The following is a 21294-nucleotide window of genomic DNA, read 5'->3' as shown; positions in this document are numbered from 1 at the left end:
ATTCATTTCCATCGCTGCCATCTTGTCCTCTCTGTAACAACGGGCAGAAAACACGGAGGCGTCACAAAGACGTTTGTAAGATTCCCACAAGAGATCAAAACCCGTAGTAACAATGGCGATGGAGTTCAGTGTCGGTCAAGTGTAATGAAGACAAGACAATTCTAAACAAAGCCACTGACACTGTAGTAGAAGGACTCGGAAGCTCACTGCAAAAAAAAAACACAGCATCTAGTCTCTGACCTCATTATGGCAGCATAAGAAAAAGACGCTCAAGGAAACCACTCCATTATTTTCATGTTAAATTTAAACAAACTTTCTTTATAAAAAAACTCCAAAAAACCTTGTTTAACTCATTTATCACTTATGTGAACTGCAGTTTAACAGCATTCGCTCTTGTCAAACGTTTATTTAAATTTTGAGTTAAGTCTTAGCTGTAGTTTCATATAAAAAAGTACATAACATCTCATAGAGAAATGCAATGAATGGCACAGTAACTATTATTATCACATACTGACTTCTCAATAGGTTCAGGTGATAATGTTAACACTGGCAGAAGCCATTCTGTTGTATAATGAGTATTATCTGAAGTACATTTCACCTGTAATTATTCTTCTTAATTTTTAAATGCAGAATTCATTCTAAAAAAAAAAGTTACATTCTTCACCTAAATTCTACACCCACTTAAATTTTATTTTTAAGCAACACCAACCCTGATCATTTCCTACATATATAAAACTTTAAACATAAAGAAACAAAAAAAAATGCATGTTTTTTCCCCACATGAAAATAAGATTTACATTTACAGTACACATATATCACTGATTACTACATTTCAACTCCAGGGCACCCTCTTTTAAACAGTTTAAATGTTTTAAATGTAATGGCATGGTCATGTTCCACCTTTTAAAACACCTCATTGGTGCTTGCAACCAATGACTGAGGTTTGAGGCCAAAACATGTTGGCGTGTTTTAAAAAGGTAAAATTTAAATTTAATTAAATTCAAAAGAGTGTGTCTCCGTGGTTCGTGTGCAACGTCTGGGAGTAATAATAGATCATAGACGATGTTAGAATATATTTGGACAAAAAATATCCAAATATATTGCTGTTATGTACAAAAACAAGTGATTTTTATACTGTAAAATAGCCTACAAATGTGTTTTTTTATAAGGTATAAAAGTTCCAGATATTGTATATCTGAAGTCTGTCTTTGAAATAATTTAAATTAAGAAAAGGGAATTATAAATTAAGAGGGAAATGGTAAAGTGAGAACAAATGTTAAATATAGAGTATAGTTGATAGTTTCAGAGATGAATATATAAATATAGCCTGTTACATTTCTTAAAAGGCAAAAAAATGATTAGGGATTGTCATTTATATGTAAAAGTGTTGTTTTGTGGTGATGTTGCTGATATTAGGGGTTACAGCCTTTAGCTTCAGCCTTTTTCAGTCATTGAGAATTCATTCAACACTGAGTCCACAAAGAGCTCCGTCCCATAGATTTTTAAGGAAATTGATAAATGAATCACAGCTTGATTTTATGCATGAATAGTTTAAATTATATACACATACGTCTTGAGTCAAATGCTGGGGAACAATTCTGCTTTGCTGTGAGCTGGTACTATGATAGAGGATCCTGATACTAAACCGTCTGCTTCACTTCACTTCACTAAAATGTATTTTTTCTAAATCAAAGAGTGGTTAACACTCACCACCATGCCTTTGTAACACAATATCAGCACCAGGTGTCTGTGCAGTGAAATAGTAACTCAAAACATGAACTAAGACAAAAGCAAAGGCTCATACTGTTCTCGTGTACAGTGACCTGAAGAATCCTGGGTGTATGTGATGTGTCAATGGAATGAGACAAAGCCTGGAACCTTTGGGAATACAAATATTTGTTCCTATTCATATACGTAAATCAACCACAATGGCATTTGATAGACAGCAGAGTAAAAGGAACATATAAGCTCACACGCTACAGTAATTACTGAAACTGAAGAGCTTTACCATTTAACTGGACACGATATCTCATGTACATACTCCTCATACTCCATAATTTGGCATATAGCTCCCACTACTGGCTATGAATGGTTTTACATTCACTTGCTGTACTTGCTAAAATGCACCACTTATTAGCATTCTTGTATAAAGTAACTTACTTGAGTAAAAGTATCTTGCCAGAAAATTACTTTGGTAGAAGTTGAAGTCATTTTTTATATTATTACTTAAGTAAAAGTCTAAAAAAAAAAGTAAAGTATATGACATTTACTGTACTACTAGCTCAGTGGTGGGGAGAGTTGTCTTTCAGCTGGAAGGCTGTGGGTTCAATTCCTGGCTCTGCTAGTCTATATGTGTCCTTGAGCAAGGCACTTAACCCCATGTTGCAGCGTGTGAATGGGTATGAGTGATGTGTGAATGGCAAAACTATAGTGTAAAGCAGCTCATCAAGACTAGAAAAGCACATTCATTCATATTCACATATATATATGGCCTTGTTTCTAAATTGTAATTCAAAAATCTGTTGACGATGTATTTGAATGCATACAGTATGTCTTACAGGAAAATACCTCATCCATAAAAGGAAATCTCTTCAACCCAAACCCGATATTAATTGATTTTTGCAATATCTCTGTTAAAACCAAGCCATTGAAACCTCTCAAATACTTTTTAAATTGTAATTTACCTCACATTTGTATGATGCTATATCTAAAAGAAAACATAATATTGTAATATTATACCTCCCTTATACACTTTTGAGTTGATCTGATATGATTTTTATAATTTGGCTTTATATGATCTATTTTCCCACTGCTTTTATTTAATGTCTATATTTTGTCCATATTGTGTATGATTTTGGATGTTAAATGTTTTGTATGATGCCATTCTGAATTTATTTGAATGATCAATGTTCACATATTCATGCGTTGTTGTGTACATAAGAAATCTTCAATAAAAAAAAAATAAACATTAGCAGTTCACATCTTCCAGAAGCAAACAAATTAAAAAAAAAAGTGACAATGACTTGTATTTCTTATAAAAACAGACTTTTATTTTCCCGCCATTATTCAACAAAATAATAAACATCCCCTTTACTCCCTGCTAATATTTCTAAAAACAACAAAAACAAAAACACAGTCCCACAGATGTTAACTTCAGCCTGGTGATGGTGCTGTCGCTCACACACTGCTCCACTGTGGCCAATGACACAAGTAAACTGAAAGCATTCGGGTTTATGTCTTCACTGCTGTGTCTCTGGATTTGTAAATCACTCCTCTGCTTTTTAATTCTCTGACCACACCTGCAAAAAAGGAAAGGATAAAAACCTATTAGTTACTTTCTTAATTTAATTTCTAAATTTACAAATGGAGGCAGCAAAGTCTTAGATACCTGGAGGTAATCTGCCGGTCACTGACACTGCATACACACCAGGCTTGAAGTTGCCTGTAAAATGGAAGATTCACAATAATTATATCTCAAATGATAATTCAAACTGGAAATGAGTTGAGATGATATTCAAGTGTTTGGACAAAGACACGATGCTGGGAGACCGGGAAGCAGCCAATCATTCCGAGTGGAAAAATTAGAAGGTATCTGACCGCAACACCAGCGTTGTAATGTAACAAGTTCAAATACTGGGGTATTTGTGTCTTGCCCAAGGACACGCAGACTAGAGAGGAATCCACCCCAGAACCTTCCAGTTGAAAGATGACTCTTTCCTCCAGCTTGGTTCATTCTGTCTCTGTTGTCGGTAATGTGTAAAACGTCTTCTTCTGTCTTTGGTGTAACTTTACAGCGCAACTTACAGTCCTGTCATATGTACTACAGCATTTAGAGTCATTTCAGGGGGTTCCTTGTGGACGGAGATATTTCCTGAAACAATGCCGTCTTTACGGGTAACTTTTTGAAAACGGCAAAGTATAAGATTATTTATTTAATAGTTTTGTGCTGTTTCCACCTGGACGTGGCCTAAGTGTGTGCAAAGCAAGAACATTCTAGAGACATGAGAGGAAAGACTCTTTTTCTATCACTTAAAATTCACATGCAACAGTCTATCTGTGTTAAAGCTACGTTTCTCTTGTGTTCTGTCACGAAAGTGGGACAATAAACCCCATAAAGAAACGTGTTCCTTTACTTCCGAAGTGGTCACACTTTAAATACAGACACACATCTTTACCTATCCTCTGCCATTTAGCCACCCAGCTGTCCTCTGGACTCATCATGGCTATGACACTGTGAACACAAAGACAGCAGCAGTTGACTTCATAAACAAAAATTCAACAATTTAAAGTGTCAACATTCTGTGAAATCAGATGGGCATGGTAGGTTTACCCATCAAACGAGGAACTCGTGCATTCATAAACCATCTCCCGGTTCCCCTTCATCTGAAGATAGGACTCGCAGTTGTCACAGCCGTCATATTCAAACTGGTCAATGGTCTGAAGAGGACATGAGGAGACATGGGTGAGTAAGGAACGACAAAACACGAAAAAGTACACATGTAAACAACCTCTGCTGATTCTCATGTTCAACTAGTCTTTCTGTCACACTCAAATCAAAGTTATCAAATCCTCACTTGATGCGTAAGACACAATAGATACATATATATGTATAAAACAATGCGTCCAAAGCAGGCTAAGCGTTAGCATGGAAGCTAACTCCATCGTTTCTTTCCCCACATTTCCGTCCTCACAATTTACCTTCACCAGCGAACAAAGGAGACAGGCTCGCAGGTGGCGCAGGTCTTTAGGGACAGTCTCCAACGCCATTATATTCAGCTTTCACAATGAAATACGATAGAAATAAACAGTTTTACACTTCGATGTTTTGAATGTGTTCCTGTCGCTGAGGGAAATACGTCATCTGGAAGAAGCGGCATCAAAGGGCCACCAACGCTCTCGAGGTGGCGGTGCAGTATGCCTGTTTTAAAAGGTGATTTAAAGCTTTTGACTTTTGGTAAATGAATTGTAACACATTTACAGTTACGCTAAAATGAAATGAAATGTTTATTTGTTTATTCACAAACCTGTACTGAACTGTTCATATATTGTCTGCTTTACTAAAATGTTATTATCTCACTAAACAACCTTTCATCAACTGTTAAAAATACATTCTGCCTATGTTAGCAGTTTGGAAAACCTTATACAGGAGGGTGAAGTCAAATACCTGTTCATAAAGCAGATGTAAATACACATCGCATTATGTTATGTTTTATTTATTGGCCAATTTGTTGTGTCTTCAGCATGATCCAAACAAATCTATGTACAATTAAATTATGGTGGCTACTGCAACGAGGAACTATTCAGGTGTAGATGATGAGTTTGATTACATTGAAATACTGATAGTAATACTAGATAATACAACATGCAACATTCAACACTAATAATAGGGCTGCAACTATAAATTATTTTCATGATAGATTCATGTGTTAAGCACCTGTTTGGTTTGTAAAATATAAGAAAGAACATGTTATTAGTGTTTAGCAAACCTGAAAATGATGATGTTCTTAAATGTCTTGTTTTGTCCACAAACCAAAATCATTGTGTTTTAATGATTTCTTTGCTCTGTAGAGTAAAGAAACCAGAAAATATAAGGTGCTGAAAAACCTGAAAGCTTGCTTTAATCACAGAACACTCAACCCGATTATTCTATTATCAATATAGTTGATGATTAACTTAGGTAGCGATTAATAATTGATTAATCAAAGAATTGTTGCAGCCCTATATTAATGATATGCAATTAAATTAGCCACTTAATTTCAATACTTCAAGAATAAACACAAATTATAAATGATAAATAAATTAATAAATAGAGCAGCTGACTAACTGTTGCTAATAAGACAAAGAATTGTCTATAAAACTTAACTCACCTCAATAACTACATCATTATCTTGGTGAAATGTTAAAAGATCAGGCGCAATATTTCTTAAATAATAAACAATACACATAGTGCAATTTTTGGCTATGGTCGACAACATGTTTTTTGTTGTTTTTAAATATAATATTTAGCAAAATGTACAAAAAGTCAGAATCAACTATCATATGTGAGATAATGTCAGAGAGCTGATTATCAACAACCTACGTCCATTCATGTACAAATATAAGAATATAATAAATAATATGATTAAATTTACAATACACAAAGGGATATAAATTCATCAAATGTGGTTTTTAATGTTCGATAAATGTGTTACTTTCCTTGTTGTTTATCAAGGAAAGCTTTGTCTGTCATGAAGTTCCACCGTATAATATTCTTTTTATGAGGCAATAACTTCAACCACTTCTCCTTTTTAACTAAAACTGTTGTTCTAATCTCTTTCATATCAGTAACACAAGTCATTTGTTCAGGAAAATAAAAGATAAATCATTTTCTTTATATATGGATAGCGACTGAACCATTTTTAGAAAACAATGGACTTTGATCTGCGATGGGAAGTCTTGAACTTCTTCTAAGCTCTACCACCAAAAGGAAATTGTGGATTAGAATCGAGAAGGATTAAAGAACGGGGGAAAGAATATAAGGATGAGAATGAATGGCAACTTCAGAACTTTGAACTATGATTTCGGACTTTAAAATATGATTGGGAACTCGGAATTGTCATGTATAGTCTTACTGGAAGAAGAAGAAGCGACACCTTGCTTTGATCCTTTACTGGGAAATTATCAAAGTACATGGAAATATTCAAAGCACAAAAACATTTTAGAATGATTAGAATGGTAACAGCAGTTATGATAAAAGCTAATAGAGAGCATTTCCAGATAGTATTCTCAAACCAGTGTTTGTGTCGAACAGACAGGCAGCGAGTTAAAGGTTTAACAATCTAACAGCCACTGGCAAACTAATCTACAGCAGTTACCAAATTGAAAAGAGGTAAGGAAACGATTGTTTGATTAGTCGGCTATTAATCCATCACTAAATTAATCATCACCTATTTTGGTTTTTATAATTAAGTTGAGCTTTCTGATTTTTCAGCTTCTAAAATGTCAATATTTCCTGGTTTCAATAGCTCAGGTTGACAAAAGAAATCATTGAAACAGAATATTGTTTGTTTTAAATCTTTAATCTTTCATGCAGTAAATATTGAACTAAAGCTTGTTATGTTGCATGAAGAATACTCGTAATGGCAAGAAGTCATTACGAGTATTCTTAATTTGTGGACAAAACATGACATCTGAGAACATCATCAATTCCCGGTTTGGGAAACACCTGTCGACATTTTTCAACATTTTCTGTCATTTTATGTACAAACAACAAATACTGGATTAAAGGTAGGGTTGGAGATCCTGGAAAAATCTGTTTCGAGCAGGCTACATTTCGAATTCAAATGTCCAAGCCCCTTACTTCAGACTATGCCTCCAGAGCACAGGAACGTGCAGCGAACATGGATTCATGCACAGCATCTGTGACTTTAGGTACTTTTTTGGATACTTGTTCAAATGACAACGTCTATCCATCCATTATCTACCGCTTTATCCTCCACTGGAGGAATAAATCTCAGCTGACATAGGGAGAGATAGGCGGGGTTTGCCAGTCCATCGCAGGGCCACACATACAAACAACCTATGATCAATTTAGAGTGACCAATTTACTTAATCCCCATATTGCATGTTTTTGGACAGTGGGAGGACCCGGAGAACCCGGAGAAAACGGAGAAAACACACAGACACGCGGGGAGAACATGCAAACTCCATGCAGAAAGACCCTTGTTCCAACTGGGGCTCGAACCTGGGTCTTGAACCTGGGTCTCTCTCAACTCTCAAAAGATCACAAAGACATGAAGTTAACCTACTAGAGGCACCATGGCATCACTTTGCAGCCCTTTCTGGGTTTTCAGTTGTCGCCACCATTCAAACGCAGCACTCTGGTCTTGGATCTCTCTGCGTCAGCTTGGCCGTAGCGTTTCCAAAAACCTTAGGTGCGACAAAGACCTGTTGTTGGCACCTTCCTGCAACTGTCTGATTTAGCAAGCTAACATAAGCTCTGGCGCTGTCTTCATGATCTAATTAATTTTTTCAGGCCGTTCAATATGATTGGATGGTGTTTTTACAGGCTTGTCCGTTCCACAGCTGACTGACATTTTTCATTTTTGTGACCATGCGTTAATTCATTAGTTACAATCAGGTTGTGAAGAGGATTTTAAGTAGTACAGTAAAAAAAGCTCAAAAAATGATCTCCCACCCTACCTTTAATTGAGAAAACACACAGATTAATGGATTATGAAACTAATCGTAAGTTGCAGCTCTAAAAATGTGGTATTTTATTGATATACTGTCAGCTAGAAACAAATTTGGCAGTTGGTGTTAGTTGCTGATGGCTGTCTTTACAGTTCTACATACAGTACAGAAGCATGGATGCCAGTGGAGGTTCCCTCCCAGACTACATCAACCCCACCACGTTTCCTGCCAAACTGTGGCGTCTGGTGAACAACCCCACCAAAACATCCATCTGCTGGGACCTCCTCGGCGAGTCCATTGTCGTTCATCAGGAGCTCTTTGAGTTGCAGGTCCTGTCTGGCCCCAGCAGTTGCACGTCGAGCAATTCTGACAACTTTAAAACAAACAAGTTCTGCAGCTTTGTTCGTCAGCTCAACCTGTACGGCTTCAAGAAAACCACTCAGCTCGTCAAAGTCAACTCGTCGCCCATTGGCGGTACGTTTCATCGCTATTTCCACAAAAACTTCAAGCGAAACCACCCCGAGCTCGTTGGAGCTCTGAGGAGACTCACTGCAGACAACAGGACCAAGCTGAGTGCCGGTCAGGAGGTGAGCAGCAGGTCCTGGGCTCGACCCAGCGGAGGTGGCGGCAGCGACGGAGATGTGAAGAAAGGTGAGTGCCACTGCATCACTCATTGCTGTGAGGAACAAGTGAATGTGAAAAATTCCTGTCGAGCACCGACAATGACCCTCATCCAAACCCCTACTTTGAAAATCACTAAAAATCCTAATCAAAAATCTCTTTTCGTTTGAACTAGTGCTAGCTTTTAGGTTTCAGGTGACACAACCTTGAATTTGTACTGAGGGCTAAGGGTGATTAAACCCAGACATGCAGAACCAGTAGAATTTAAGTTTAAAGCCAGACCAGAGTGGCAGGGATGATTTCTTTGCAGAGCTCTTATTATTGTGCGATTACTTTTATCCAAACACCGTGTACAAAAGTCACTCACCAGGCATATGTAGCTGGTAGATCACAAACAAGGGACCCTTATGACAGTCGTCAGCAGCATCAACCTGACTTTCTTCTTTAGCTTTACTTAGCTTTTTCTTTTAGTATTTAAAATTAACATTTATTTATTTATTTAGATAGATATTAACCACAAATAATTATTATACCATAGAATAAATCGAGAGTCATGAGTGTGAAAGCAGACACGGAAATCAAACCAAACACTTCCCATCCCACTTTCTCTGGTTGCCCACTTTCTCTTCAAGCAGTCAGTCGGATTCAAACTCAAATATAATAAAGTTCCTCTGTAACAAATAATGTACACACGTGTATGGTTTTTCTTTCTCCCACCTTTTTTTATTCAATAATGTTTTTGTGCATTTGCGCTATTTGACCAGCATTGTAGTGTTATTGTTTTATTTTTACTTTACTTAAATTTAATGAAAATATTTTGAGTAAAGTCAGTGTCAAGTATACCTTTTGTGTTGTGTTGTGTTGTGTTGTGTTGTCTCGTGCCGTGTCGATTCTTCTGAGATTGCTACCATGTAAGATTCAAGGCATTATGAGGGTAAGAACGTGCCAGGCTCTCACTCACATCCTTGTCACGTGACCGTGGTGGCAAACATCTCTCTTTACAGCTTGTTGCTTGTGTTTGTTAAAGCCTTTATGTAAAGTTTTTGGGTTTACATGTCGAATTTTACTTCATCTGTTGTCTGATATCTATATTGTCCTGACCCAGTGATCTTGGGCAGTATCGCACACATATCAATACCAAGTATCGCGTCGGCTCATCCCTAATTTGAAACAAGTTTCATCATGTTTATTATTTCTGTTTACTGTTTGCCCCCCCCCCCCCCCCCCAATCCCCCTGTTTTTGCAGAAATTATAGTTCTGAGCCCCACAAATCAAATGTTAACTCATCCTCACAAAGCTCAGGCTTGGACAGCGCCCAATGTCCCAACTCCAGCCCCACCGCTATACCCGATGGGGGGCCATGCTGATGGTGCAGCTCCACCAGCTTTACCGATATCTTCAACCCACCCCTCTACTGGAGTGGCCTCATGCTCGAACACTGTGTACATCCAGCAGGCTTTACCCCCCTGCACTAACCACGGAGGTGCTACTTTTATCAGTTATAATCCTTGTTCTACACAGTTTCAGCCTGGCTTCTATTCTCCGTGTAAGTATGACACAAGTTGTAGGAAGACAGTTAGGTCCACTCTTGTGACATTTTCTTTTAACAATAATTATAATAATTCCTGGCAGGCTGTATGCCAAGAGGAGGAAATAAAGTATGTATATCATTAAAACTATGAAAATGAAACAATTTAACACAGTATAATTACATTTTTTTTCCCCCACTAGAACAAATCTTTTACATTATAAATTTGGTAAATAATTACCTGCAATAGCTCCAAGACCCACTCTAGAGGAATCAGTGGCCTAAACCAAAAACTCTACAGGTTATACAATCATTTAAAGCTGTCTTTGTTGTTCTTCTTCTTCTTAAAGTTTTTCAATATTACCATCCGAATCTTGTGGCATCACATGTGGCAGGGAATGGGCTTCAGGTCACGCCGTTCTCTCCCCAAGTTTACTATCAGGTGAGTAATCTACAATATTACATTACATTACATTAGCCTACATGTCATTGAGCAGACTTTTATCCAAAGTGACTTACAATAAGTGCATTTCAGTGCATTGAATATATTAAATCTGTCATGTAACAATTGACTCTTAAGTCCTTGTTTTTTTATTCCTTTTTTAAATATGCACTGTGTCCACAAGGTCTATTTAAATACTTAAAAGGGAACACTTGTGAGATTTGTTAAGATGTGTAAATATCAGTGCACATGTTACTGGTGAACAGTAAATAAAGATGGCACACAAGAAAAATCTCGCCTAAAAAAAAAATTTCAGGATGAGTATCTCTTTATCTCTTCTATCAACTCATAGTACAATATGTGAACAGTATCTCTGCAACGGTTGACTGTGATCAAGTGAAGCAAAACAAAATTAGAGAGGTCTCATTTGTATTTTCTCATGTATAAAACTACTTTTTCATTTTTATATCACTATTAGTGTTTTATAAAACAGTTTATGGCTTTGTTTCACATTTCAATTCGACTTCTATCAGCCAACAAATGTTGCTGCATCTGGAGATTGTCACGCCTCCCCCATGGTCCGAATGTCCGTTAGAAACGCCCTGGAATGATTTGAGTGTAACACAGGAAGTCCGTTTGACCGCGCTGTTTTCGCTGTAATATCAACCACTTCTGACGGATAAACATCAACGGTAAGAGAAATTACAGCGGAAATAGTTATTTGACGTGTATCCTCGGAATCCATGTAAGTGTTTTGTGTTCTCAATACGGATTTTGATATGTAGTCATTCATCCATCGATCCGTGTTCTACCGCTTTATCTTCCACAGGAGGGTCGTTGTTATTTGAGCTGTGTTTTAAAACTGTATTCTTTCATGTTTAGTGTACTATTCCACTATTATTCACTGAGTGCTTATCTGGCTCCCCCAATTGGGGGACCTTCTGGTTTAACGGGCTAAAGTGTGTTTTTAGGTCACTGTGTGCTGGGTCATGTGTGGGCCACAACCAGGAGTTACAGACACAGATTTTCCATTTTCCAGATTGCTGATGAATTGACACCAATTCAATCCAGTAACTGCCCTGTTAAAGTGGAGCTCCCAGAGCAGCAGGCACGCTCCGTGATAGAGCGCAGTAACCAGGGAAGCAACATGAAAGCTAACACTTCATATGCTGTACTCGAGGTAAGCCAACAATGTACTTTATATATTTCCTGAATGCATTTCTCACAAAAAGAAACTGGATTGAATTAGACCTTGTATTATCATGCATCTAGAGGCATGGTTCTCAAACTGGGGGTGGTGCACACACCGGATTCAAATGAATAAGTCCTTATCAGGGTTTTGTGGAGCTTGATGACGAACTGACCATTTGAATCGGGTGTATTGGAGCAGGGAATCATCGATAACATTGAGACGTCTTTAATGTGATTATTCTACAATAATTAGGGTCCATATGTTGATTTATTTGTCACCATTGTTCAAAAAATTGACACAAATCAAAACATGAAAACAAAATCCTTGTTTTATGAAAGCTTTACTTGGCAATAAACCTGATTCTGATTTTTTTTTTTTTCTAATCTTGCCGCTGTCTCCCTTGACAACTGCAAGTTCATCCTGAACACTTAATCACTTGTCTTTATCCATAGCACATGAAAAATACAATCACAAATGACTGATTTACGGTCTCCTTTATGCATTTCATTAATGTCTTCATATATATATATATATATATATATATATATATATATATATATTTATTTATATATATTATATAACTTGTTTTGTTTGCATTTATGTTTTGAAAAGGGTAATCCAACATATACAATAAACTAAATTTAATTGAATCACCTAAATTAACTCAGCAGGTTTTTCATGACGAGACTCGATGTGAAATATGTATGTTTTTAGGGCTGCAGCCATCGCTTATTTTAATAATCGATTAAACTGGCGATTATTTTCTCGATTTGTCGTGTGGTCCATAAAATGTCCGAAAATGTTGAAAAATGTTGAGCGGTGTTACCCAAACCTCAAATGATGATGTTCTCAAATGTCTCGTTTTGTCCACAAACCAAAACAATTCATTTTTAAAGGATCATTTGTTGTATGGAGCAAAGAAACCAGGAAATATTCACATTTAATTGCAAATTAATTTGAAAAAGCACTCAAACAGATTAATCCACATATTGGTAATCGATTAATAATCGTTTCAGCCCTGTTTTATATCAATTTGTCCAAGAAATGTGTCAACAACATGTTACATGTAATAAGGGACATTGTATGTAAGCATTACAATTATTAAATTGCTTGAATCCTTACCTTTAGCAGCAAAAAATGCACTTTTTTATATGTAGTTAGTTGTCAGATGAGTTCACCTGACACATTGACACCTTGGAAGTGTTGTTATGGGAACCCAAAGTCACATGATCCAACGGGATGTTCAGTAGGTGTCACTTAGGGACTTCATAAGTTAAAATCAAGGATCGAGGTGTATTAGAAACATGTATCCTGAACACGTTAAGATCTTGTCACACCCGTGTCACCGTGGGTCCTTTTGTGGACGCTGTTACAGCCCGTGAGTAGCCCATTTGTTCAGCTTTTCTCTCTCTCCACATTTGACCTCCACCCCTGTAATAAAGACAGTTTAACTGCTGAACTGAAAAGATTCACCCCCGGTTGATTTCATGCGGCAGTTTTTGATATTTATAGATTCATTCTGCATCATAAATCTGTTTTTATTGTGTACTTTATATCAAAACAAACACTATTATTTTGAAATTCTGTGAAATTTGTCAGAAATATAATTATTATGACATTATAATGGAGTATTGTGAGATAATCTTCGCTCATATTGTTCACCCCTTTTTCCCCCGAAAATACTTGTTTTACTTGACCAGTCTCTTCCTGACCCGGCTAGATGCTCTTTGGCCTCATGTCTTTTGATTTGGAGACTCCTGATTCACAGTATTTTATATGATTTTATATGAGCTCTTTTTCCTTATAAGGTTATCACTGATGGTGAAAATAACACTGAGGGCATGAAGGCCGAAGATGAAGACCCTCACCGTGACCCCAGCACCAACACGCCAACCATTAAGGTAAGACTGCTGAACACATTCAGAGGAAAAACTAGTGGAAGGGAATGAGTTTAATCACTGCATCCACTTTACTGACATTCAGTCATATTTCTCATTTTAGATCTCAACATGCTGATTGAACTTTTAACCCTTGGTCAGTGTCTGATGTGACAGACGGACGCAGCATTCAAATAATGTGACGTCATTTCTGTTCATGAAGACCAAACAGAGGCAGAATAATATCAACAACAAAAATCGCCGACGGTGTCAGTCACCAAAGACTTCACACAGCAGCGTGTTGCCATGCGGCAAGTAGTGTTTACTATTCTTTAGCACTGTTGCCTCACAGCAGGAAGGTGCTGGGTTCAATTCCCGGTCTGGCTTCGGGTTAGGTTGGTCCCTTGTGGCGGCGTGCTCAGTTGCAGCAGCTCTGATCAACCCTCCATCTGAACTCGGAACTTCGTTGTGCAAATTCAGTTGTATAATGACAATAAATATCCTTTCCTTTTGAAGAACATTTTTTCACCTTTAAGCAATTGTTTTGCTTTTGTGCAGTAAATCTTTTTCTATTTCTCACTTGAGAGCTCTAAATATTGTAATTAAAACTAAAATAAAGTTTTGAAATACTAATAGGATGTTTTTTTTTTCTTCAATGAACTTTTTACACAGCAGACAAAAGGACCAAAGACGACTGTATTTGTATCCAAGGCAAGTATTCACAACCATACACATACTTGCAAAAACAACACATTGCTATACACAAACACACAACCTCATAAAAAATGTAAATACAATTTAAAGTTGTCAGGATATGATGCAACTTATAATGGTCAAACATCTCAGATCTAAAATCAGTTTGTCCTTCCAGGTGAAACCTATCAGTCCTGATTTAATCCTTTTGAGCTTCAGTGTCTCCTAGATATTCAAAAAATGTGATTCGTTAATCATGAAAGTTTCACTTCTATTTTGCTTCATTGTGTAGGGTTTTGTCCACTAGAGGGAGTCACTCACTGTCATTTTGATTGAAGGTGCTGCTGCTGCTGTTGTGCTGCTCCTCCCTCAGCAGCTTATGTTGTCTTCAGGTGTTACTCCGAAGTTCGGTTTATAATAATATGATTTATCTAGTGCCAAAAATGAAGTTCGTAAATGCCGTTTGATAGAGGGATATTTAGATTATTGACAATAAATTGGTTGAAAACCTCCACTGCTCACTTACACAGAGGTATCTTTGGTATTGTTGGTGTGTGGAGGTTTTAGAGTACTCTCATCTCCGACAGCACGCGAAGGCATCAGGACAGTGAGCAGGTAGAGGCCGTCAATGAGATCCCATGGGAGAGAGAGAGAGAGGGAGAGGGCAAGAGAGAGTCCTGGAGGTAGACTGGTGAGACGGCGTGAGGACTTTTTTTTCTTTACTTTATCAACTTAAAACAGGAGTCACGAAGAGTTTGGAAAACTTTTACTCCCTACGCCTTTCATCAGTTTCTTCTTTTGGTGTCGCAGATGATTCTGATAAACACTTCATTTTCCCCTCGCTGGTCTCAGGAGGATCGTATCTCATTTCTCTCAGTGCAGCGGAGGTACTGAACTTGGGATTTTCTTCTCCTCCTTTCTCCTTATTCTCTCCTTCTTTAAAGCAGCGCAGAGATTTAAGTGAGAGCCGAGTGTAGAGAGTAAGTACTCTGTTAGAGGGCGCGTGGGTTTCGGGACTCAGTGTAATTACAAAGTTCTAATAAGTGAAGCGAGACAACGGTCCGTTTGATTTATTAATTACATAGAAAGGCACATGCCGAGTTTAACAGCTTACACGAGTGTTGTTTTTTAATTATTAACCGATATTCTGTCTCTACATTATCTGGTTAACATGCCTTATTAGGTTCCGAGCGGCAACCTGCACCCCCTGCCTTTTGAAGTTCAAGTCGTGGCTGCGCAACTTTCCAGTGGATTTACGTAGAAAATGTGGCGCAGACGGGACACGCTGTCTTTTGACGCCGTTTGTCAACTCGTGCTGTGTCGCGGGCGTGATTGTGACTGACGCACACTGTAATTATAAAGAGCAATAACAGCGCTATACGTGCCGTGACGGATGAATATCGACACGCTGTTGCCAGGACGTGCGCTTTTACCTGGAAGAAGACACAACAACTCCACAAACACGTCACTGCTGTGTGTAGGCTGCTGGAAAACTAAGGGTACACACACTTCAAGCCCTAACACAACACGACGTGTCTTCATGGTGCGTTTGTGCGTGCAGAGTTTCGACACCCATATTAATGACACTGGATAAAAGTTCACCACCGTTTTTCCCCCTTTTTTTCATTCACTATTTTTCTTTCTTTTTTTTCCTTCTTTTAAACTCACTGAAGCTCCGAGTTGTGTGTAAAGAAGAAGCCGCTGGCTCCATGTGTCCACTGAGTGACAGAGTTTGAATATTAACTCTGGTGCTGAATGGGAGTTTGAGTTATGAGTTTGAGTTATGCTGGCGGTCCTCCAGCTTTAAACATTTGGATTGTATCTGTTTCGCAGTAGAGGCGGAGAGAAGACGACGACGACGAAGAAGAAGTGGGACGAGTATAAATATTTTTTTCCTTGTTTATCCGCCGGTGCTTGCCTGCTTTGAAGTCCACCATGTGCGGCTGGGCACCGCCACTACAGCCGAGGCCATGACCGTCCCCCTGTGGCGCCTGGCCGGGCTCTGGCCGTGGCTGCTCATGGCGGCCCTGCAGCAGCAGGTGGTGCTGGCTCAGCCGGGCCTGGAGTCCGAGCGGCCGGCCCTGCGAGCGCTCATCAAGGTGACACTGCTGAAGAACGAGCCCACGGGGAAGCCCATCACTCTGGAGGGGGTGTTCGTTGGAGGAAGTGCCGGCTATGCGGAGGGAAAACTAATGCAGGTAAGGTGTCTTCATGCTCCTATACATCCACCAGTGCTGTCCATGTTAACTTGGTCGTTTTCCTCCACACAACTATAAAGAGTGGACATGATGCACCTGTTGTCAGAGATGCTCAGGTGTTAGTCTCTGTGCAAATGCACGAGAGAGGAGCAGAACCAAACAGTTCAATGGCTGAGTTTTTAATAATATTAAAGTTAAGTTAAATTAAATTGAATCAAATCAAATGACAAAAGTTGAAAAGAAAAGATGAATATCGCACCTCACCCACAATGAGTATTCCACCTGCACTAAAACACAATAAAACACAAATCACTGTAAAAAAAAACAACAACAAGGCATTAAAAACTAGTAGCCATAGTGCAAAATGTACAGGTATAACATGCCATATGAAAGTGACAGGGCTTATCAAGATGCATGACACAATAAATGGGATTCCTTGTTGAGTTGTGTGATAGACAATGGGATCTGTTAACATCTGCCTGAAGGTAGGAGATTATATGCAGGAAACAGACTGTGCGATGGGTCACTTAGAATCCTTTTTATCAAATAAATAAGAAGATAAGATAAGGTGTGCTTTAATCAGTCCACCATAGGGGGAATTGAACTCGGCAAAGCATCACAGAGGACAGCAACACAATGTACTACGATATAAAACAAAAACAAAATGTAGGCAAACTATAAGATAGATTACATTTAAAAATAAATAGTATTTACAATTAATAATGTATAATATAAACAATACAAAAGTGAGAGTTGTGCATTTTAATGTAATCTGCAAAAACATTCCATGGGGATTGGGTCCACCAGTCTGTGGATACTGTGGTGTCTGAGTCTGCTGTGTTCTCTTCTACACCAGCTGGAAAGAAACCATTCAACATTAAAAAGGAGGGGTTTATGTAAGAAAGCATTCATTTGATCACTAGTTTTTAGAGTGTCAGTTCTATGGAGTGACAACAAAGAACTAAAAAAGTTTACACAGCAACCGCTCTTTGATGTTGAAGCCTGACCTTGTTGTTGTCCAATGTCCAAAACACTGTAGTGACCATTGCATATAATACAGTAATACTACCCTCTTCACTCAGCATGTGATGACAGAATATCTAAATTCCTTGAACAATAGTGATGACACACAGCTGTTATTGAGGTTAGTTTGTTTTCAGTCTATTTTTACTTCGCTGAAAGAAAAAAAAAACAGTGGTTTTGTCAAGGTTGCCAAGTTTTCTAGGTGTATCACTGCAACTATTTATGACAGCTAATGTTCTTCCAAAAATTTTTAATATCAAGGTGTGGTGGCAGACCTCTAAACAGCAAATCATGTTCAGACCCATGTAAGCCTATTACTTAAGCAGAAGTGTTATTTTCTTTAACAACACTTTAACAAACACCATGTCATTACCCTGCAAATGTGAAGTATGTAGTCTATTCAGTGTGCATATTTAGGATTCAGAAGTGGATTAAGGGTCCCGGGCCATGAAGGCTGGCAGCCTCGATATATTTGCCGTTTCCAAAGAAACGGGACGACAGATATGCGGTATTGTAGGATCTTGTCTCTCTTCACTCACCAGGTGTGGGAGGTTTTGTGAATGGCGAGCCAGATGCGTCACTTTGCTATAATTGATAAGGATTTACGTGACTTCTCCGTGGAGAAAGGCCAGTATTAAGGACGGTTCTCCAGTTAAAACAATGTGACATTAATGTGTCTTCGTGGGATGTTGGCAACATGTTACTGGGGGAAAACAAAGTGTAGCTTAGATCAAAGACACTCCTGGGATTTCCAGCTTTTTTTCCCCCATAAAACGTTTTTAGATATGTATGACTCTGTCATCAGGTGAAAGAATACTGTGCATGCTACAGTGTATTGTATATCAAGCTGGTAGGGGTGTTGATGGCGCTTGATCAAGTTTGTAGTAGTGATATCGGCGTGTGTTTTTCTAAAGGTGTGAAAGAAAGTGCAACAGCATCGTAGTCAGCTAATACTTTCATCTCTGCCACAGTCAGAATGGCGACAGCCTAATCCTCTGCTGATAAGATCCATGTTTTTTCCCCTCTTTTTTTTCTTGTTGCAGACTAAAAAATCTGTTTGTCTGTGCTTTTAATTTCTTGTTGATCATAGTCAGGTCATGGATGTTAGTTGCTTCCATGGCTAGGAAATTATAGTTGTTGGTTGCAGGTTTTTTTTTTTTTTTGGACTCTCTTCTTAGGCTGTTCACACGGAGCACAGAGGCTGTTTTGTGCTGCAGGATGCTCTAGGCCTGTTCCAACAGGTTGTTATTACCTCTGCAGGCAGCTTTACAGCTCCCGCTTTATGTTCTTGTCTGTGGACGAGGGGATGAACGCTGGAAACGAGGTTGAGTTCCATAGATAGATTTGCTGTCTGACGGTGTCCACTTTCTACCACAGATTATGATCTATTCACCATGACAAAACTGTCCAGCCAATGAATGCATCATAAGAGCCACCAAACCCAACTGGTATATGACTTCTAAGGTTAAAATCTTGTCTGTTAGTCCAGCAAGTTGAGGTTTGATTTAACTCTGAACCAGTTTATAAAGCTAGAGTTGCTACTTGTCATTTATTTGCATGTTAATCTTCACTGACATGTCGTCACTCTGAGCCATGCTCTATTGCTGCTCTGTATAGAATTGTCTTGTTTTGGAGGTTGCTTTTAATTTCAAACGGACAGAGACACTTTATGCACTTTTTGGTCTGTTTGACCAGATATACAACTTTGATAAGTGTTCACTTTTCTTGTGCTCGTGCTGGTAAAAACAGCAGAAAGGCACATTGTGTAGCCTTATGGAAATATTACATTTTCGTAAAGTTAGAGCAAAAGCTTTTGCTTTCACCACAGGATTTTATTCTGCACCTGTTTGCATGTAAGGAGCAAACTCATAAAAACTGAAAAACTGGAGCTGGAAAAAGCTCCCAGTCTTTGTCAGTGTTTTCAAGCCATGAGACGTTGCTTTGGTGCGCATCTCCCTCTGATCTATTAAAACTGTGATCTCTCTGGAAGTATGCCCTGTCCTCTGAATGAACAACCTGGATCTGGCCAGCACTATTTGGACAAATACAAGCGCAGAGGAATTCGGACTTTCTCCCTCATCCAGAATGAATTTTACACAGTGTGACCCAAGTAGAAGGGATCATTTTAATCTTGAAACTCTCCCCTGGCCTCCCTTTTCAGAGAAAGAGTTGGAGTTTAACTTCCCCACAAATATTGTCCCCAATTAAAGGACATCATAAAAATTCCACCTGTTTTCATTTAAAGCCACCGGGACTTTCATTTCTCCCTCATGCTGTATTTTTGGATCATTTGCTTTGAAAATTTGCAGTGACCTTTGAGAGCTCACTTAAATACATCAGCTATAATTAAGGCATGCCGGGCAATTGACTGAACAACTGAGCTAACTCCGCACTTCACATTCTTTCATCTCCCCTCTCAGTGTCCCACAAGGCACTGAATGCCTCCCTCATCTGTCCGAGGACTATCTGCACATTTTCCCTCGACCGGCCCTCACGGTCGTTTGGGAACGAGGGATGGGAGGGTGGAGGGGGGCGCTGAGGGAGAACATCAAAGCGAGTCCAGTTTCGAACGTGAGCTGGGATGATTAAAAACTGAGACTGTTTACACTGCGCTTCCCATATGGGCCCTCTCCTCCCCCTCCCTTTAGATTTCTTGTCCATACTTCCTATCTTGCTGGATGTGATAACATCCTGTCTGAGACTCCTTGGGGCTCCTCTCAGCTTTACATTGCCGGGGCCACTGCTGTGCACACTTTGTGTATTTGAGTTGTGTATGTTTTCCTGAAAAGTGTGCGGCAGCCTGGGACATTTTAAGTCTATTAGTGCTTTTGGTTGTGTGGAGTCTTAATGTACCAACAACTCTGACGACATGTGTAAGCCTGCACCTATTAATACATTAATCAATTATTAACTGAAAATCAATCAATGTCCTTTTCCATTGCTATAGAACCTCCTCATTGTGGGTGGAGTCATGAAACTGCCGTGACGTTGTTATATATGCGACACACACAAGAACTAGTGACTTGTGACTTGTAAAGCAGTTGTTTTTTCGGTGTACTTAAGCATTAGTTATAATGTAATAATTAAAATATTTCTTCACAGAATCGCTCAGTACTTCTTGGTACAGTCACTGACCTGAAATACAGTGGGAATGGGTTGTGATGCGGCTCGTCGCTCATGATCGCCAGCCTTCGGCAGTGCAGTTGTTTAATACACCAGGCTTTCCTGTTATTGAGATATTGAGATTATAGACATTTCCTTGCTCTATGTTGGAGATTAACACATAATTTCAGGATTTTGAAGTCTTTTTACAGTTAGGCATTGTTCGGTATGATTCCTGTGTCGGACGTCACGCTCATGACTCTGCCAGTGCCGACACTGCCAATCAGTGGCCAGCAGTCTGGCGTGCTGGAACTGTGCAGTGGAAAAGCGCCAAAGGTAACATCAGGAGACTCAGTGGAAGGGACATGCTCTGCTGCAATCCATACATTCACAGTTATTCTATCTATCGTGCAAAGCTCTGCAATGCTATGATATCTGGTATGGAT

At 38.8% G+C, this 21294-nt stretch overlaps 3 protein-coding genes across 8 annotated transcripts in view; 2 read left to right on the top strand and 1 right to left on the bottom strand.

Annotated features, from left to right (window-relative positions):
* Positions 1 to 3023: 3023 nt before the first annotated feature.
* On the bottom strand, positions 3024 to 4838 carry supt4h1 (SPT4 homolog, DSIF elongation factor subunit). The gene is made up of 5 exons (XM_058628287.1): positions 4699 to 4838; positions 4331 to 4437; positions 4176 to 4231; positions 3389 to 3442; positions 3024 to 3299 (listed from the first exon to the last, which is right to left on the bottom strand). Exons 1-5 carry the CDS (start codon positions 4765 to 4767, stop codon positions 3232 to 3234), a joined length of 354 nt encoding a protein of 117 aa, XP_058484270.1. The 5' UTR covers positions 4768 to 4838; the 3' UTR covers positions 3024 to 3231.
* On the top strand, positions 4793 to 14459 carry hsf5 (heat shock transcription factor family member 5). 4 transcript variants are annotated; one of them, XM_058628284.1, is made up of 8 exons: positions 6373 to 6868; positions 7618 to 7913; positions 8325 to 8823; positions 10040 to 10339; positions 10672 to 10763; positions 11803 to 11943; positions 13764 to 13856; positions 13957 to 14459. In XM_058628284.1, the coding sequence occupies exons 3-8, from the start codon at positions 8346 to 8348 to the stop codon at positions 13969 to 13971; spliced, it is 1119 nt and encodes a 372-aa protein (XP_058484267.1). In that variant the 5' UTR covers positions 6373 to 6868; positions 7618 to 7913; positions 8325 to 8345; the 3' UTR covers positions 13972 to 14459. The 4 variants fall into 4 exon arrangements, with proteins under 4 accessions (XP_058484266.1, XP_058484267.1, XP_058484268.1 ...); XM_058628283.1 differs by lacking the exons at positions 6373 to 6868; positions 7618 to 7913 and adding an exon at positions 4793 to 4930; XM_058628285.1 differs by lacking the exon at positions 7618 to 7913 and having other exon boundaries at positions 6379 to 6868; positions 10040 to 10276.
* A 72-nt stretch (positions 14460 to 14531) lies between these two features.
* LOC131458921 (E3 ubiquitin-protein ligase RNF43) overlaps positions 14532 to 21294 on the top strand; it is an 86670-nt gene continuing 79907 nt past the window's right edge. Inside the window, exons 1-2 of one of the 3 annotated variants that reach the window (XM_058628278.1) lie at positions 14532 to 15412; positions 16359 to 16723. In XM_058628278.1, the coding sequence (XP_058484261.1) occupies positions 16496 to 16723 (228 nt within the window). In that variant the 5' untranslated portion in view covers positions 14532 to 15412; positions 16359 to 16495. Of the gene's footprint in view, positions 16724 to 21294 lie in introns of all 3 variants that reach the window. The other 2 variants (XM_058628277.1, XM_058628279.1) reach the window with 2 other exon arrangements.

Source organism: Solea solea, chromosome 4 (genome assembly GCF_958295425.1).
Source record: "Solea solea chromosome 4, fSolSol10.1, whole genome shotgun sequence".
NCBI classification, from domain to species: Eukaryota; Metazoa; Chordata; class Actinopteri; order Pleuronectiformes; family Soleidae; genus Solea; species Solea solea.
Note: the sequence above shows the minus strand (reverse complement) of the source record. Positions and strands in the feature narration are given on the sequence as shown.

Bases quoted from the DNA above. Each gene is read 5' to 3' on its own strand.
- supt4h1 (XM_058628287.1), bottom strand. From the start codon at position 4,767: ATGGCGTTGGAGACTGTCCCTAAAGACCTGCGCCACCTGCGAGCCTGT. The intron at 4,438-4,698 runs GTAAATTGTGAG...TGTCCTCTTCAG, and splicing joins TCCTTTGTTCGCTGGTGAAG to ACCATTGACCAGTTTGAATA. The intron at 4,232-4,330 runs GTAAACCTACCA...TTGTGTTCACAG, and splicing joins ACGAGTTCCTCGTTTGATGG to TGTCATAGCCATGATGAGTC.
- hsf5 (XM_058628283.1), top strand. From the start codon at position 8,346: ATGGATGCCAGTGGAGGTTCCCTCCCAGACTACATCAACCCCACCACG. The intron at 10,764-11,802 runs GTGAGTAATCTA...TCCATTTTCCAG, and splicing joins CTCCCCAAGTTTACTATCAG to ATTGCTGATGAATTGACACC. The intron at 11,944-13,763 runs GTAAGCCAACAA...TTTCCTTATAAG, and splicing joins CTTCATATGCTGTACTCGAG to GTTATCACTGATGGTGAAAA.